This window comes from Chaetodon trifascialis, chromosome 12, assembly GCF_039877785.1.
Source record: "Chaetodon trifascialis isolate fChaTrf1 chromosome 12, fChaTrf1.hap1, whole genome shotgun sequence".
In the NCBI taxonomy this organism is placed as follows: Eukaryota; Metazoa; Chordata; class Actinopteri; order Chaetodontiformes; family Chaetodontidae; genus Chaetodon; species Chaetodon trifascialis.
This window is the reverse complement of record NC_092067.1, coordinates 16,128,332-16,147,012: the sequence shown is the minus strand read 5'-3', so window position 1 is coordinate 16,147,012 and position 18,681 is coordinate 16,128,332. Positions and strand designations below refer to the sequence as shown.

The following is an 18,681-nucleotide window of genomic DNA, read 5'->3' as shown; positions in this document are numbered from 1 at the left end:
ACGTCCTGTGTAACTGTAGCCTTTGAAAGAGGCGAGACAAAAAGGGGTTGAAATGAATTTTAGAAATGTACAGTGCATACAATGCCTCAGCTGAACTTCCATCAGGCGGACAGAATAAAAACATCTGTAAAATAGAATACGATCCAGTACAGCTGACATGTGATAAAATCTGTGCTATACTATGGAGTTTTGGTGGAGGGGTGCTGCTTCAACTGCGGAAGTGTTTGAAGCTGCTTATGTTGATGGTGTTGCATTAAATGACATTGCATTGCAAGACGTGCCTGATATATTCCACCATAAACAAAAAGGGGGAAACATCTTAGAATATATTGCAATCTATGAACTACAGCATCAAGCCTCCACCTGTTCAGCCTCAAGTGAATGTTGTACACCTCACAAAGGTAGTATTTATTCTAATCCCCTATATACTACATTGTGAGAGCTTGTTTTAATTTTTTTGACCCCAATGGATGCAACAGGTCTTGCACTCCCCTAAAAAGCTGTTGAATTACTAATTTTTTAATTTGCTTGTGATGGATGGATTTACAATTTTTGCCTCCTCATATTTTAGCTGCTGCACACACGCTGTATCTCATTAAGTTAAAGCTCACTAAACATTTTATCAATATTTGTGATGACTGTATGGATTTCATCTAAATCCAACATGAGGACACCAAGCATGTGGTCCAAGACAGCGGCCAGCGTGACAAGCTGCAGTCATCCATAATCAGACAGAATAAGGCCTCGTCGATGGACATGAGGAGAGCAAGAGGAAGGAGAGGTGAAGGACATTTAAGGAAAGGAAAGCTTCAAACAGTCTGCATTTGGAGCACAGGTGGGCAATCAGACAGCAGCATATTGCCAGGTGGCTTCATCCTCCCTGGGCTGACATGACAAGTCATTTCTGAAGCTGCTGGTTTCACCCTGGGGAGCTGGCATCCAGGTTAGCCAGGAGCAGAGCACAACAGATGCTTTGACGGAGGGAGGAAGGATGTAAAACGCTGCATGGATCAAAATCTGACCCAGACGGAAAATCTAAGTTTTTACACAACACCCTCAGACACTATAAATACCTTTTCCGAGCAGCTAAAAGGAATGATTTTCAGCCGAGTGAACTGACATAATGTTGAGATTTTGACCAATGGAAAAAGAAAATGAGAGGAGAATCTTTCTGTGTGAAGCCATTTCTTCTTCTTCACATATATATATAGAGAAAATACACTTCTTCACGTCAGTTCAAATAAATCAAAGCAATAATAACTCACATTCTCTCTTGTTAACATGTTTTTGTAATTACCACAATAAACCCAAGATCTGAATTAAATCTCTTTTGAAATTTCCAAGCATGTCATTTTAGTTTCTAAAATCTAAATTACCCTGGCGCAGGGCGTGGCGAGGAAATATTCATGGCAGAAAAATAGACCTTAATTAAGAGGAAATCTTTAATTACAGAATGAATTTATTCCAATTAACAAGATACACAGCATGTTGGGCTCTCTCCACCGCCCCAGAAGACACTCATACAGTTATCAGCAGGAAATCCAGAGAAATACACTCATCAGTATATTACATATTGTATGCAAAAACACATACAACATACAGTACATGTTAAACATTAACTTCTCCATCGCATTAGCAATATGAGAGGGTATTTTTAAGCAGCAACTACGAAGACTTTGCCACTTAGGTGACAAAAGATGCTGCTTGACAAACGGTGCTTCAACTACAACAGTGCTTGACTGAATACTTTATAAACAAAGAGGCTTAAAACGCTCTATACCTCTTGGAGATGAATGAGTCTTTTTTTGGCATTAAAAAGCCTCAAGAAATAAGGTGAAGCCTCGGTCACCAGCAGAGCTTAGTTACCTCCAGCATGGTGGTGGTTTCTGAGGTTTTTCTAAATACCAATGTGAAGACAGGGGCAGCTGGTCATCGCATTGTCCCCCATCTGCCTCCAGCAGACTTCACGTCTGATTCAAATCACAATATAAAGGTCCTCGTCAGTCAGTAGGCTCCCACAATTACTGCCTCCGTTTCTTTGGACGGTCTCCTGTCAGTCACTAAAAAGTTAATCATCCCCTCTGACTTTATGAGAAGGTTGCAACCCAAGAAAAATATGCCAAACACCACCGTGAGGGACAAAACGCACATGACGGCTATCTGGACCACCCTCATGATGAAGAGGCTCCTCTCATCCGGAGCGGCGGCCACAAAGCCGTTATCAGTCACCACGGATGAAAAGTTGCAGCAGAGGAACTCCTCTGTCTTGTTGAGCAGTCCGCCCTCCGTTTGGTTGAAACCGGTGTTATTCATTTCCACTTTAAAAAAAAAAAAAAAAAAATTAAAAAGATCAAACTTTTAATGCGAGAGATGCGAGAGGCAGAGAGGGGAAAGGCGCGGTGCTGGCTCGACCCTCACAGAGATTATCATCAAGTGGAAAGTGAAGACGGTGAATTGAAGAAGTTCCGTCAGATCAGACCGCGCTCTTCTGGAGTTTAACACGCTGCTTTGGCATCGCATTACTGGAGGTTTGGAGGTTCATGTGTTCAGTCGCCAGTTTCAGAGCGGAATGAATCCACCAACCCGCGATTAAATAGCCAGACGCTACCTGCCTGTGTTCGACCGCCGAGCGCCGGAATGAAGCGGCAAGAGCGCCACCATACGACCGGACTGCACGCGCGCCATGAAGGTCCATGTGCATCATTACGCACGCACATGGTACATCATGTTCTGCGTATGTCTTATGAGAGTGTGTATGCAGCCTGCTGTGTGAATGCATAACCTCTGTACATGCACATTGATTTACCAGTGTTGACAGAAGGGGGGGAGGAACAAGAGGAATCCTGCATTTAGTCTGATCTTTGGGAATTGAAGTATTTGCGGTTTCAGGTTGATTATCAATTAGCAAGCTTTTAAAAGGGTAAATTGTTTTAATTGCAATTAGTATGTGCTGTGGACAGCACTGACCGGAAAAACCTAAACGTTCAACAGGTTCAATCTATCTATTGATCGCCTTTGTAGCTAGTTACCTCTTTGCTCTTTGGACACACACACACACACACACACACACACACACACACACACACACACACACACACACACACACACACACACACACACACACACACACACACACACACAGATGTTGTGTTTTTATCACTTGTGGAGACATTACATAGACTTACATTCATTTCCTGGAGCCTTACCCTAACCCTAACCCTAACTCCTAACCCTAACCCTGACTTTAATGCTAAAACCCAAACCTGACCACTATTTGCCTATTCCTAACCCTATACCTAATCTAACCTTACCTAACCTGTAAGCCTGTCTGTAAGTTATAAAGTCAGTTGCCTGTACAGTCAGCAGTAAACATTTCCTTAACATTTTGCATTTTTATCTCTCGAAACAAAAATGACTACTTATTTCATGCAGCCCGTTGCAAACTGGTGATGTTTAAGGGAGTTTTTATTTCTTTTGTGAACATTTTATCAGTCGATAAACTCTTCTTGGAAAGGCCCAAGTGTTACTTTCACATTCACGACGGCTCAGTTCTTTTCAGGAAGTCGTGACAGTGAGTCATCTTGAACAATACAGGACCCTGAAACTGAAGCAGCGAGCAGAATTCAACCTTGGCTGTAATTTTCTTACTGTTAAGTGTGAAAAATGTCCTCAGTGAAAAAGGGCCCATGGAAGTGCTGCACATTACAAAAACTAAACAACAAGCAGAGGTTGAAGTTCATTCTTCAGATGTTGGTGGTAAACATGTCATAAGAAGACCCCAACATTATGTCCTCCACATATAAAAACAAGTGCGAGTGCAAGATCATCACTCAGATGTTTTTTCGTTCCAAACAGCTGCTCAAAGCCAGGACTTAAAGTCTTACTCCCTCTCTGGAACGAAAAGGAACCAGGACATGCACTGACATCTAGTGGATGTTTTGAATTTTGGTGCAGCCCAGTATTTGTTATCCATACAATTATGAAGTGAAGTCAGATTTATCTCACAGCGCACCTACCACAGAATATTTGTCAGCTGTTGCATTACAGTCAAGCTCAATGAAATAACAATAAAAGCGTCATGTAAAAAAAGCAGTTTACAGTCTGTTACTGCTCTCTGTTCACAGCACATCAGATCATGAATTGCTGAATGGGAATTAAATGAAGGGCTTAGACTTGATCCACATCAATGCCCGGAGGCCAAGCCAGCGCGTAAGCCCTCTCACTGGTAGCAGCAGATGGCAGCATTGTTCAGCATGACTCACCTAAGGCCTCTCCTAAAATAGCTGTGATCTAGACAACAGTGTCAATCTGCCCAATTTAAATTAACTGGTCCGTAGACACACACACACACACACACACACACACACACACACACACACACACACACACACACACACACACACACACATCAAAGTGTATGTACTGAATATTTAGGTGTGTTTATTCAGCCAATGTCTGGCTGTACATTACTTAACTGTTTCTAGTTTTCCCATCATGATGCCTAACCCCATCGTAAGTCTTCACACTGTCATTTTTGAAGCTCATTAGTCATGTAGGCTTTCCTTGAGATGACAGAGGGCTCAGAATGTGGCGCTATTACTGTATCATAGTTGATTTCAGCCTTATAATGAAAATTAGATATCTGCAAAACATTAAGATACATTTAAATCCCTGAATGAATCTGATCTACTAGAATTAAAAACAGAAAAGCTCAAAGCAAAAGTACACATTTCGGAAAGCAAGAAACTGAAATACAAATTGCAAATTCACTTCGAAGGGAGTTTTGATGCGCGAAAAACAAACAAACAAGCGCGCAAACAATAATAATAATAATTAAAAATAATAAAATTAATACACAAAATAAAATGAAACAGACATTAGTTCAGATGTGTTACAGTAACATCGCAGCACTGATGACTGTGCTGATGGTGCACGCGCCTACATATCCCAAGCGCACATGATGCTCCACTTTCATGAGGATTTGTTGAGCGACGTCGCCTTCAGCCTATCAGAGAGGAGCATCGAGGCACTGGCAGGTCGGTCTGAGCTGATGTTAGATTGTGCTTAACGTTATCTCGCCTGTCGCCTCTTACCGTCATAATATTCAGACGGAGAACAGGTGCGTGCCAACACGTATGTCGCCTTGACCGCATCGGCGTTAACGAATGGGGGAAATTCATGGAGACTGTCCGTGTTCACCGGTTTACTGCGGCTCAGCTGAGGGGAAATCATATCAAGGAGTCCAGACAGGTACCATGAGAGAGGCACTACCGGACGGACAGTATCACACGGGATTGTGGACTGTTGTGTACTGAGATGGACTGTGTAACTTAGGTGTCACGTCGAGACATTGCGCGTTTGCAGGAGCGTTTTATTCAGTTTCATGTGAGCCACCGGTGGTGCTGTATACCGGGTCATGCTGTCTGCGTTCAACACGTTGCCTGAGAGCGACGCTGGAACAGGTCACTGGTTCACTCCATCCATAATTTAGGTAAGCTGAGTATCCTCGGTGTACGCGGCGTGCACACCTTGAATTAGGTGAACGCTGCGCGGTCTTATTCCTTTACGCACCGTGTCAGTGCATGTGATGATGCGAATGATGCTGCTGATCATTTGATGTGGCATTAAATCAAGGTTACCGCGTTTATTGGCCCTTAACTGCTGTTGTCACAGTGTTTTTTCCGTTCTCACTCCTGTCACAGCCCACAATGAATAGAATAAAGTCAGTATATAATGTGCATGCATGTGAATGGGAGATGATCAGAGTCTCTCTTTCTCTGTGTATATGTGTTTGTGCACACCTTTAAAACCAGCAGTGAAGAGTGTAATCTTTGTTGTTGTTTGGGTTATAAAAGAAGCTGCAGGCATTGACCTAATGGGCTTATTGTAGGATCAGCTCTATAATCACCTCCTGTTCCTGGTAGGGCTGAGTATAGATTGGTATTTTTCAATACTGGTCCCAATGCTAATATGATGCCAAAACAACAACAACGTGTGTGTGTGTGTGTGTGTGTGTGTGTGTGTGTGTGTGTGTGTGTGTGTGTGTGTGTGTCTGCCTTGACAGATTTCAACATTTGATGCCACAGACACAATTTGTTCTGGACTCAGAAAGTATTGGCGTTTACAACAGAGATACAGCTGTGTGACTGCAAGATGGCTGGTTTGAATCCATGCCTCTGACAGCATGTGAATGCACCCATGAGCAAGGCACTTCAATCCCAGTCAGTCTCTTATTTGTCAATAGCAGAGGACAGCTCATATTGCTGTCACGGTTCCGGTGTTGTTGATCCGACTAGAAGCTCTCCTGTTGAATGAATGGATGAGGAATATGGAAATTAGCTCATAGCACTACACCAGACATTTCACAACAAAGAGTTTTGCTAACAGCAACATCAGCTGTCACTTCAGGAGGCGGTTAATAATGCCTGGTGGTTTACACTTGTCTCAAAAAGACTTGGAAAAAGTGGCTTGTAAAGACTGGAGGGACCTGTTTCTAGAGCTCTGTACAGCAGACAAGAAATCATCCGTGCAGATGGTTATGTTAATTGATTCAGGCTTCTCCGGACGACACTCCAGCAAGCTGCCGGTCGCGCGGTTGGGGGTACCAAACCCAAACATGTCCCTGCCACTGATGCACCAAAGCAGATGGTTTGAGATGCAAACAGACAGAATCATCACTGATCTGCCTACGATGTGAGTGGAGGTGATATGCTATGCTTTGAGTTTTACTGAGACCGTTTTCTTGATTGCACTCATTATCTGGAAGTCTGCATCCACTCGGTTAGGAGTCAGTGAATGTGTTTGAATTGTGTCTGTCTGAGATCATCCACTGCGCTGCAATCTCTGGAGCTCCTGATGCAGCTGGACAGAGGCTGCCTTGTTTTTGAATGAGATAAGAATTAGCCCTGGGCAGCGTCAGACCCCGTGATGGACATTTAGACAGGGAGCGGAGAGGACAATGTGTGCGTGTGGGTGTGTGTGTGTGGGGGGTGCAAAACCATTACCATGCTGCGAGTGAAAGATAAGAAAATCTGTTGGTTACCCCACAGGAGATACTGCAGGCGTTTTCTGCTAATTGTAAAAGTAAAGGGTGTAATAAGTTACTAGACATACATGCATCTGCAGTCAATCATATGCACAAAAAATCATGTTGTTATTATTTTGACAGATATTGTGATATGAGTCACATTTTAGTCTGAATGTTCTTTGGGTTTAATTTTCACTGAAAAAAATGCAAAAATGATGATGATGATGATGATGTGACTTTTGCCGTACCAAACTCACAGCTGGAGAATATGATGCGTAGGCCAGGTCGTCTCTGTCGCACCACAGTCATTTATGATGGTACGTTGAGACACGTTTTTACTTTATCAAAAAATTGCAGCGCCTGCAGTTTTGATAATATTTCGATTAATTTTTCAGCCCGAGCACAAACCTATTTTTACGAGCAATGAAGATTTTACTATGTGATGTATATTGCAGCCTATGTTTCTGTTCTGAATGCCTAAAAGGCCACTGGGTATTTGTGCATTTGATTCTCGATGCTTGAAAGCATTTTTTTCATCATCCCACTTCCATTCTGATTATACTTTCATAAGCCTTTCAGTCAACAAAAAAAACTATAATTTCAGTCAAGCAGGAAACCTGTTTGACAGAAAATGATGTTGTTTTTCATCAGAAATATTGTGCGGCGCACATCCCATGCCAGCGAGATATCTAACCTCCACAAATTGCCTCTGGTATGAAAGCTTCCCAGATGGTCTTAGCAGCGCTGCTCTTGTAGGAAGTGGGAGAAGTCTGTAAGGGGGAAATTAGCATTCATTCATCCTTTCAAATGGAGAAATGTGGAGGGTCTGGGGTCAGTCCAATGTGGGAAGTCGGGTGTGACCTTCTGCCTCATAAAGGTCTGTGCACGACTGAAGGCAGCAACACCCGTTAAACCCTGTTTTTAAAATACAGCAAACATAAGAAAGCTCTATTCAAGAAAGGAAACCTGGAGCGGACCTCACTCGCCCGTCCTGACTTGCATATATGCTGTTGTTTTTAAACCGTGAACCCATTACACACATGCAGAGCACTGGCAAGTTTATTCTTCAGCTGCAGTCTCTCCCAGTTCATCCTAACCCAGCCTTTCCTCCTCCTGATATGACTCTGATAGCCCGCTCCACTGACTCCTGATGAGAACAGTGCTCTCTTCTCCCAAAGTTTAAAAGCTGCTCACCTCTCTGCAGCCGAACTCACCGGGACCGTTTTTGTGTGAGGTAACTCGATGCCAGATATTGCTGTAGCGCTAAAAACTGAGTTGGCCACCTGCCATGCCTTAATGAATGTAACTGATAGTGGAAACGCTGAATTTTATTCGATGCTGTCGAAGCAGCTTTTTTCCCAGTGTGGATATGTCACGTCTGGCTGATGCCAGATCTGCTAAATTTAACTTCACGGTTAACCTTTAACCCCTCAGCGACCAGTGCAGCTCGTTATCAGATGTTCTTACTCTCAGACACAGATACCTGGTGTGGCCTCCACCTCTATCAGTCAATGTGTACACACATATATATATACTTAACATGTTTTTCCTTTCTCTTCTTTCTCTTCTCTACCTCGTTTTGTCTCCTGTTCTTCACCTCCCTCCACATATTTGTACATATTTGTTCTCCCATGAACACGCTCATATGTACACCAGATTTCACTTTGTTTTGTTCAGAGTGGCAGTTTTGTTGTGCTTTTCCTTCATTTTGTTTCACTCATGTTGGTTAAAACTATTCCACTTTTTGTATAATGTGACAACATATAAAAACTGAAACAATGGAAAAATGGTGTGTAACCTCAGATTGTGACTAAGGTGAAATGCTTGAAGTGAAGTCTGGAGGAGATGATTGCTAATCACTTTTACAGGAGGCAAATATTGATCTACTTTAAACGTGGCTCCTCACTGATTTTGCTGACATCATGTTTCATCAAGTTGATCTTCATACCTTCATGATTCACAGCAGGAAGACTGAAAATTGTCTTTCTTATTTTCTAATTTTTTTGTCTCTGTCCCGCAGGATGACGCCTCTCTGTCAAACCTGCTCGCTCTCCTCCCTGTTTCCTCACCCCGTCTCCGCAGTTCATCCGTAGTCCGAGCGCTCCTGAGCACCGTTTGGCCGCCCGGCTGACATCACGGGGAGGTGATGCGACGGTTTGTCTACTGCAAGGTGGTGTTGACCACCTCTTTAGTGTGGGTGCTGGTGGACGTGTTCCTGCTGCTCTACTTCAGCGAGTGTAACAAATGTGACGATCGGAAAGACCGCTCGCTGCTCCCTGCCCTCCGAGGTGAGTCTGCTCCGCTGCTGCTGCACCGGTCATTCACAGGATAGACCTAATGGGGCGGGAAGTTTTCAGGGGTCCATTCAACACTTTACTCCCTCTGGCTTTCTCATTGCTGGTTATAAAAAGATGTTGATGTAAATTTTCACCTTAATCAACATCCTGTGCATCCTTAACCACTGAAACTATGCTGTAATACTGATTTCCTGTGTTCATCACAGTGAATGACATGTCTGTTTGTTTTTCACCAAGATCACATTTCAGATTTATTAATTAGAAGATAAACCCCACGAGATGCACCATCTTGCTTTCAAGGGGACCCTAAAGCACAAAAACATGATATTAGAAGAAAAAATAAATGCATAAATAATAGTAATGATCATCATACTAATATACACACACAAGGGTTCTTCATCCTTCATCCCTGTTTCAAGTGTTATCTGCACAAAATGAACAAGAAATAGAATAGAATAACACTGCAAGACAAAATAACATCACTTCAAAGCACAGATAAACAAAAAAAGATGTTAAATACAATCAGAAATGAGAAGTAAGACAGAAGTAACTGAGCTGAGCAAGTTAGGAAAAACACAAATAGTATCATTGTGCGATGATGCAGCTTTAAGTAGGGAATGATTTTTCTGCATTTCTAAGTAATTTTGTTAAAAATACATTCAGATATGTTGGCCGTGATGGATAACCTGTCTCATCTATTCTAAAGCAAGTTACTACAAATAGATTTTAACATTATTCTGAAATGAAGTGAAACCAGCAGCACACAGAGGTGGAGATGTTTTAGCTTTTAGCAGTCATAATTCATCCTTCTTTAAAACAATAATTACACCAAAATTAAAACTAATACAGGATTCTTATCAGTAATTGTTAACAGAAGCGATGAGCGTGCTTGCTGAAGGCAAAGTGAGACCGCTCTCCTGATACAGCTTCCGCGTTTAGAAAGACGCAGCGATTTAGAAATACATGAAGTGGAGCTTTGATTTAGGTTTTCTTTCAGATGTTTTGATGTGGAATAGAGCACGTTTCAACACAAATATCTCAGCATGAGGAACAGCCAGGTTCAGGGAACATACAGCGTGTTTGATCTGGAGGCAGCGATCTGCGTGCGCTCATGTTTGTAAGATTACATCTTTAGAAAAGAGCTTTTGGAGTTTGTAGGATTATTGAACTCCAGTTAATAAATGAAGCAACAATTAAATAATTCCCCTTTTTGTTTTGGGTCTCCGCATTTCAGATCTTGTAGAATCTACTTTTTGCTTGGCATCGGTCAAACAAGCTTGTGAACGTAAGCCGGAGACTTAAAACGTCCCATGGTTTCACCAGGATGCTAAACACAATCTTCATCATCCATCACAAATCCTATTAACATGATGAAGTTCACTTAGGGGTAAAACCTTTGCCTGAGAGGTCAGAAAAACCTGCTGAAAAGCTGAAGCTAAAGCATTTTAAAAAGTTACCTGTAATTATTAGTGGTTATTGATCTCCAAAAATGCAAAAACACCAGATTGATTGTCGGAGTTTTATGATATGAAACAAGTATAGAGTGGGACTGTAAGACTGACTCTGTACTCAAAAGCTTGAAACGGCCTCAGTCTGTGTGTGTGTGTGTGTGTGTGTGTGCGTGTGTGTGTTCGTTCATTCGTGTGTGAATGTTGAGTTCGACCTAAGCCACAGCACCTCTTCTGCAGAGTTCATTTCCTCACACGCTCTGCAGTAAGCAGGTTTCTAAGAGGCTTGCTAAGCTGCTTTTAAGGTTAGAATGAGGCAGAGCAGCCAGTGACTGAGGCTGATTACTACACAAAAGTACACTGTTACACTGGAGTCACTTTGCTTATTTAATGACTTAAATATGATCATATGCTAACATGTACAGTATGAAGTGAGTGTTGGGAATGTTTTTCAGATGCTGGTTTTCTGCAACACTTCAGGTTATAGGTTATATATTTTAAGTTTAATCCAGCTCATTCTGACCACTTTTAATCTGGCACTGATTCGCATGTTCACTTTTTGATTGGAATCAGTTTACCCCAATTTTATTATTGCTTAAGCCTTTCTGAACAATCAGGTGATTCAAACCATTCAGGTAGTGGCTGTGTAGAGAAAAGGTCAACATATTGTAGAATAGATAGAGTAATTTTCAGTCTGCTGGAGGTTCAAAGTGAATGGAAACAGCATTGTTCAATTTTTGGTCGCTCAGGGAAAAAAATGATAAACAATGTGCAGGCGCCACACATTATGACATTGGCTAACCTGTAAAATATATGGTGTTAACATTCAGCTAAAAGAGGCTGAAAAGCAGTGAAGGTAGAATTGTTGGGTGATCATCTCTGCGGCATCACGAGGGACACATTCACGTCACACAGAGCAGTTTGTTTGATGACTATTAATATTAGAAAAGGATCATTGCTTACAGCAATATGGTAACAATAAACTTTATTTGTATAGCACCTTTCATACACCAATTGTAGCACAAAGTGCTTTACAAAAGAAATAATTTACATGCATCAATTGGTTCACCTGGAAAAATAGACATGAGTGACCATAAAACAGGGATAGAAAATTAATGTAAAATAATAATTAGAGTAAAACAATGCCCGTGTGCTTGCTCTACCAATTGGTGCCTCTGAAGCAAACAAGCATAACAGACGTTCCCAATTTCCCAAATGGTGGGTGACTGAATTTCAATCTTTTTCTTCTTTTTTGGCTCCATTGAAGAGTGCGTGTTTTAAACTGGTTGAACCGTCCTTCACCGGACTGAGATTTGTGGTTCTACTTCCTTTATGTTACGTAAGAGAAGTACCTGATTATGAAACTCACTTCCTTCAGGCAACACATTCACTGCTGAATATTTCAGGCTTGCTTTTTTTTTTTTTTTTCCAACCGTCAGTTTGTCTGTATTTAAAAAAAGGGGACTGTCAACAGATCAAATGACTAAAAATGGTCGGTCGATTGGTTTATGGAGATGCGATAACACACAGGAGCTGAGGTGAAGGTTTGAGTCATGACACCACAAGGTGTCCTGACTTAAAGCTGTTTTTCAGAGCACAGAAATATCATTCTCACTGAGAGTTACTGTTTTTAGACCATTCTCCCCTCACAGAGGAAGCCTCGGGGTGCTCATACCTTTGCAGGTGTTAAACTTGAATGTCACACAATACTTCTGATCCTAATTGCCTTGAACCATCTTGTGAGCATCGCCTCACTCTGCAGGGCGTTTGGGCTGCTGTGCTGCTGTGGCTCTGGCTTTGGGTACCTCTGGTCCGTTACTGTGAATCATTAAGTGAGTAAAAGATGACCTGATTTCCAAACAGTGTAAAGTTATGATGACACATTTCTCTAATATTTTAAGCAAGAATACCTTTTTATTTCCATCTTTTGCACTTTCAAAATAACATTGAAGGAAAAGTGCCTGAGGTAAAAGTTTGGGCACCTTGCAAGGTCAGTACTGAGGAACACCCTTAACACTCCCTGTGGCAAACATCACAGCTTGTAAACACTTTTTGTAGCCAGCTAAGAGTCTTTCAGCTCTGGGTAGTTTTCTACCAGTCTTCCTGCAAAAGCCTTCTACTCGCATGCACTGCTCTTTTGAGGTCTGTCCACAGATTTTCGATAGTGTTCAGGTCGGGGGGGGGACTGCAAAACCTTCAGCTTGTTTCTTTTGAGGAAGTCCATTGTGGATTCTGAGGTGTTTTTAGGATCATTATCCTGTTGTAGAAACCTTCCTCTTTTCATCTTCAGCTTTTTTTTATAGTCAGTGTGACGTTTGCTTCCAGAATTTGTTGGCATTTAACTGAATCCATTCTTCCCTCTACCAGTGAAATGTCCCTTGTGCCAAAAGCCCAAAGCGGTCCACCCCCATGCTTGACAGTTGGAGAGGTGTTCTCATGCAGTTCTGCACCCTTTGTTCTCCAAACATAACTTTGCTTGTTGTTGCCAAAAAGTTCTGTTTTATCTTCATCATTCCACAGGTCTTGTGTGCATCAGTCTTGTTCGGACGGTACTTTGCAAACTGATCTTGTGGTGGGGATGCAGTTTTCTTGTGATGACTCTTCCATAAAGGTCATATCTCTACAGGTATCTCTGCACCACTGATGCAGAGTCTGCTAAATCTTGAATGAATTTCTTTTTCAGTCAAATGGGGACTTCATTTGGCTTTCCTGCAGTCCTACGAGCAGTTCACTGAAAGTTTTCTTGGTCTTTCAGACCTCAGCTGGACCTTCATTGGTCCTGTTAACTGCCATTTCTTCATTACATTACAAACTGAGGAAACGGCTACCTGAAATGGATTTGCTATCTTCTTATAGCCTTCTCCTGCTTTGTAGGCATCAGTTATTTTAATTGTCAGACTGCTCAGCAGCTGCTTCGAGGAGGCCACAGCTACTGATTGTAGGGACAAGTTTTGAGGACTCCGAGTATTTATAAAGCTTTGAGTTATGCATCACTCATCCTTTCCTAACGATGATTGTGAAAGCCGTAGCCCTAACAAGCTAATTAAGGATAGAGTTGGTAAAAGTATTTTGAAAGCTCAAATCTCCTGGGGTGCTGAAACCCTAATTGTACAAAACAAAAATAACACACTAGTCTTGCTTAAAATGTTCAAGAGAATGTTTCATCTTGACTTTTGGGGATCAGTCCATCTTCTACTCACTTAACTTTTCACAGTAGCAGAATTTTTGGCCTGTCGCTGTTTAATGCAACGCCAGCTGGGTCAGACTGACAGGCAGGAAGCAGAGCGGAGCCACAGAGGGAAGAGGTGGAGGTAAACTGCGGAGGAAAGGGAATTCATCAAGCTTGTGATGGAGCCTCCAAATGCGCACCACCACACAGACCTTTTTCCTGCGACGCAGATGAGAATGAAAAGAGCTGGAGGACAATCTGCATGCAGATTAGTGTCCTTGACTGGAGGTATCTTGAAAACAGGCATCAAAGAGTCCAGCTGAGCTCTCGCAAGACATTTCAATAATGAATACAGCGTCGACAAGGATTGCACACGTGCGTTTACAGAGGCTGCAGTTGTAATTCACATAACGGACAAGTCGACATGTGACACTTTATTTTTGTTCAGCACTGAAATATGAGTGATAGTGTCTCAGAGCACTCATTACCTGTGAATGTGAGGGGAACCTTTTCATTGTAATTGCTTGGCCTGACGCTGCAGGCAGGGACATTGAATTAGATTGATCGACCCAAGGACAGACAGAGCCACTGTTTTCTTCCCAGATGATCGCGGTCATCTTTTATAATGAATGCTCTGCGACCGTAGGGCTTGAAAATACCACCGAGAGTTCGTTTTCTAAGGCTCCTCTGATCTGTGTGTTGCTAAGCAAAACAGGACTTGTGTGTCTGAGTGTTTCTAGACTTAATACTTGATCTGTTTGTCTAATTTCACAGGTGGAGAATTTTGAATGCGCAGAGGGTGAAAAATGATCATTTAGAGTCAGGAGGGAACTAAGTTGTTAATTTGAGCATGTGGCAAACACATAAAAGTCATAGATTATTTCAGACGTAATTTGTTAATCTTTTCTAAGAAAAATAACAGCCTGTCTAATGCAACATAAATGTGCTGACCTTTGCATTGCAAATACTACGTAAAATAAAAAGTAGTAAATTAGGTTAAGGGGTTGGAAATAAATCCTTGCAGGTAGGAGATCCTTGATTTACCCCATTTATCCCTACACCCTGAAACCCCAAAATGAGACGTTTTAGTTAAAACTACACAAAGTCGACAGCTATGTTAGTGTCTCTGGCCGTGGTTTGAGTGAAATACTAATGTCAGCATGCTAACAAGCTCACAGTCACAAAGCTAACTAGCATTTATAAGGTTTATCGTGTTTACTGTCTTAGCTTAATGCATTAGCATGCTAATATTTTCTTATTAACATTAAATGTAATCATTGAGACATTTCAGTCGCTAGCGCCGCGCAGCCAATGTCAGCATAGATAAAGAGTTAAAAAAGTATGCAAGGTAAAGACATAAAAAGAAAAGCTTCAGTTGCTTCTGCAGTTTTGACTCAGATGTCCTTTGGCACAACATTTCGTTAACTTTTGCAAATTCATGCTTTTTTATGTGAACCATATTATTCTGTCAAAGTCAGCAACATTTGACTATCATGTGCATCACATGTAGGTTTATCCTTGCTTGAAAAATATGAATTTGTTGGATTATTTTGAAGCATTCACGTAACAGAGAGAGCAGAAATGCAGCGGTAAACTGGGACTGACAGTTTACCTTGTTATTTCAAGGCCCGAGGACTGTCTCCTACAAAATTCACAAAGTGTTCTGCTCTCTGCGCTTGATCACGTATGAAAGTGCTGTTCCATTCATTTTCCAGTCAGGTTAAGATAAATGTCATTTTTCAGTTTTAAAAATCTGTACGATTGGTTGTTGTGGTGAAGGCAAAAAAAAAGTAAATGCAGCCCAGACTGGTGTTGATGGTTTGCTGGATTTTCCCTGAAGATTCACGAGCTGCGTTGATCCGGATCTTTAGAGTGATGGATTGAAGAGGCTGAGCATGTGTTTGATGGACATTTTGTTCAATCATCCAGCTCAGCTCTCGAGCTGTTTCCATCAGATTTAAGCCAATGTCCAAATGGAGGGTGTCATCAGCGCCATATAGAAAAGAGTCGGATCAGTTGAGGTTAACAACCCAGCAGACACCAGACCGGCTCCATGAGGGGTCGTAGGGAATCCTCTTAACCTGGGGCCTGCAGCTAATGTGAACTGTGTGCCCCCCTTTCATGGAAATCACTGCTTCTGCTCTAAGAGATTATTACGAGAGAGAGAGAGGGGACAGTGATAAATCCATAGAAGGTTATTTACCTTTTGGTGAAGGGAGCTGCTTCGGTGCAGCAGCAGCAACAGCAGCAGTGCTGCTGTTCCGTAGGCCATGATTGCAGGAGCATACAGCAAAGACGACTGTGGTAATTCTTGAAAGGATTTTGCCTTCACGCTCCTTTTTCATCTATTAATACATTCTCCCAAATCTCCGAATTCAAAACCTCCTAATAGATTAAATTAAAATTAAAATTATAGCTGCCGTGGTGCAGTGCTTAATACCCACTCAGCCCGAGCTACAGCAGCCGGGAGAGGGCTTAAACAGACTGCCTGCATCGTCTGTATTAAATGTCTTTTTCACATTCACCGATGTGTGAGGAAACAGATTTTTTCCCCAACCAGTGCAAGTGCGACATTTTCTGTATGTGCTGTGTTGTTAAGGCTTATTAAGGGGAATACGACACACTCTTCATACCTGCACATCCTGTATGCATTCTGCCTGTACATGAGCTGCTTTTATTTGTTATTATGCTGTTCTTGGAATCAGGGTTCAGTTATGTATATGTCATTCTCCTTCACTTCCAATACCGTATTTCTAATATAGTCATTCAGCTTCTGCACAGTTAGTTCATTGAGTTCTTGAAAAACCACCACAGCTCGTTTTTTCCCCCCACTGGTTACAACAGGGCTCACAGCCAACAGGCTGAGGTCAGCGAGGTCAGCCACTACTCATTACTCTCAGTTCCATTTATGGAGGAGATGTGGAGCATTTGTAATTTAGTGGGATTTTATATCATAGTAGCTCTTCTCATATTGTTTCCTTATCAAGAAAAGACTGTATATACAAAGTGATTTATTTCACAGCCGTTTGACCTTAATTTCTCTTCTACTTACTAAAAGAAAAGCCCCAAATAATGGGTCTGATTTCTCATTCGATATGCTTGTTTTGTCTCTGTAATGTTCCAGCGGTGATATCTCGGAGCCATGAGGGTCCGGGGGAGATGGGCAAGGCAGTGAACATCCCCAAGGACGACCAGGAGAAGATGAAGGAGCTCTTTAAGATTAACCAGTTCAATCTGATGGCCAGCGACATGATTGCACTCAACAGGAGTCTGCCGGATGTGAGGCTGGATGGGTGCGTAAGCTTGGGCGTTTTCCAGATGCATGCTGTGAATCACACAACTGACCCTTTAACACCCACACACACATGCACATGCACACACATCCACTTTCCAACAGAGTAGCGTAAGTCCTCACCTTGCTCCTCCATGGCCTGCAAACCTATCTTTGATACCCTTCACACATTGCACAAGGCACCCTGGTTTCTTTATCAAAAAGCTGACATTTACTCTCTGCTTTTCGCTTCTTCATTTCTTGATTTCTTCACACTTTAATGTCCGCAGAATTCTATGCCTGGTTGGCTAGAAACGGTTCCAGTATTCAGACAAATGTGTTCGCTGGGTCAGCAAAGCAGCAGGGATCCTTTCTGTCGTCCAAAGAGCCTCAGCGGGGTTGCGGACAGTGACTGTTTCTGCAGATGAAATGCTCTGAACTATCAAAGCAATGTCAATCTCGTGATTAAAACCATTTTTAAACTGTTTGTTGAGTCCATCAGATTTTATTGGTATTAATAACTTCAGCTAATGTGAAAAGACATCTCTAATTATGGCCACTGTTTCAATGCAGAATCCATCAGATCCCTCAAGTGTGTACATTAGGCCTGACATTTGAGTGGGAGCAGGGTTTTGTTTACTGTCACTCAAGATCCACTTGAGCACTTAATGAAGATCCAAGGAGCAATTTGTGTGAAACATGAGCACATTCGTCTCAGGCTGCTGATATGCGCTGGCATTCGCCTCTCGTGGAGACATTATCTAAGTGATTCATGTTTAAATATTCCAGCTGAACACAAGTTCTCCTCAGCACTTTCATTAAGTGGATTGCGAAGGCCCTGCCAGTCACATACATCGTGAAAAATAGGCCACAAGAACGTCTTTTCTTCACGCCTACGCTCCACAGTATTTCTACACTATTCCCATCTATACCAAGAAACCGCCAAGTCAAGTCTTCTTGCAATGTGGAGATGCAACTATAAAGATCATTTTGCCTGCGTAGTGCAAAAGAAGACCTGCATTACTTGGAAAAGGCAACACTCAGCTGATTGCATTCCTCCAGTTTTCTCTCCGTTATGGCTCCATACTTCTCTCAGTATAAATATTGCAGCAGTTTTATTACAGAGCACACCTTAGCCTTGCAGAATTTCACCAACTGGGTGGTGGAAATTACCCAGAGCCACGCAGAATTGTCGCTTGCTGCCTCTGAAGGGTGATAACATTTTGTCTTGAAGGCAACCTCCTGGCCTAGTTGTGTCAGTCAGTGCTGTCACTTTGAATAGACAGGACTGAGCCAGCAATGCTGTCTGCTCCGATGGCTTCTTTCACCCTCCGTCACCTCCCGCCACCCTCCTCCTGCCCTGGCCGTCCACCTCCTCCACTTCTGTCACGCAGCTCATTCCTTATTCAACATCATCCACTACAGTTTGCCACATTCTCCCTCTTTGTGACAGACATCCCATCAAGCCA

At 42.3% G+C, this 18,681-nt stretch overlaps 2 protein-coding genes across 5 annotated transcripts in view; one reads left to right on the top strand and one right to left on the bottom strand.

The window, feature by feature from the left end:
• Positions 1 to 1,440: 1,440 nt before the first annotated feature.
• Positions 1,441 to 2,570, bottom strand: rprma (reprimo, TP53 dependent G2 arrest mediator candidate a). The gene has a single exon (XM_070976146.1). The coding sequence runs from the start codon at positions 2,311 to 2,313 to the stop codon at positions 2,005 to 2,007; it is 309 nt and encodes a 102-aa protein (XP_070832247.1). The 5' UTR covers positions 2,314 to 2,570; the 3' UTR covers positions 1,441 to 2,004.
• Positions 2,571 to 5,016: 2,446 nt separating this feature from the next.
• galnt13 (polypeptide N-acetylgalactosaminyltransferase 13) overlaps positions 5,017 to 18,681 on the top strand; it is a 35,972-nt gene continuing 22,307 nt past the window's right edge. For 3 of the 4 annotated variants that reach the window (XM_070975942.1, XM_070975943.1, XM_070975941.1), the window contains exons 1-3: positions 5,057 to 5,491; positions 9,048 to 9,315; positions 17,066 to 17,234. In XM_070975942.1, the coding sequence (XP_070832043.1) occupies positions 9,174 to 9,315; positions 17,066 to 17,234 (311 nt within the window). In that variant the 5' untranslated portion in view covers positions 5,057 to 5,491; positions 9,048 to 9,173. Of the gene's footprint in view, positions 5,492 to 9,047; positions 9,316 to 17,065; positions 17,235 to 18,681 lie in introns of all 4 variants that reach the window. The other variant, XM_070975944.1, reaches the window with a different exon arrangement.

Coding starts and splice junctions, on each gene's coding strand:
- rprma (XM_070976146.1), bottom strand. CDS start 2,313: ATGAATAACACCGGTTTCAACCAAACGGAGGGCGGACTGCTCAACAAG.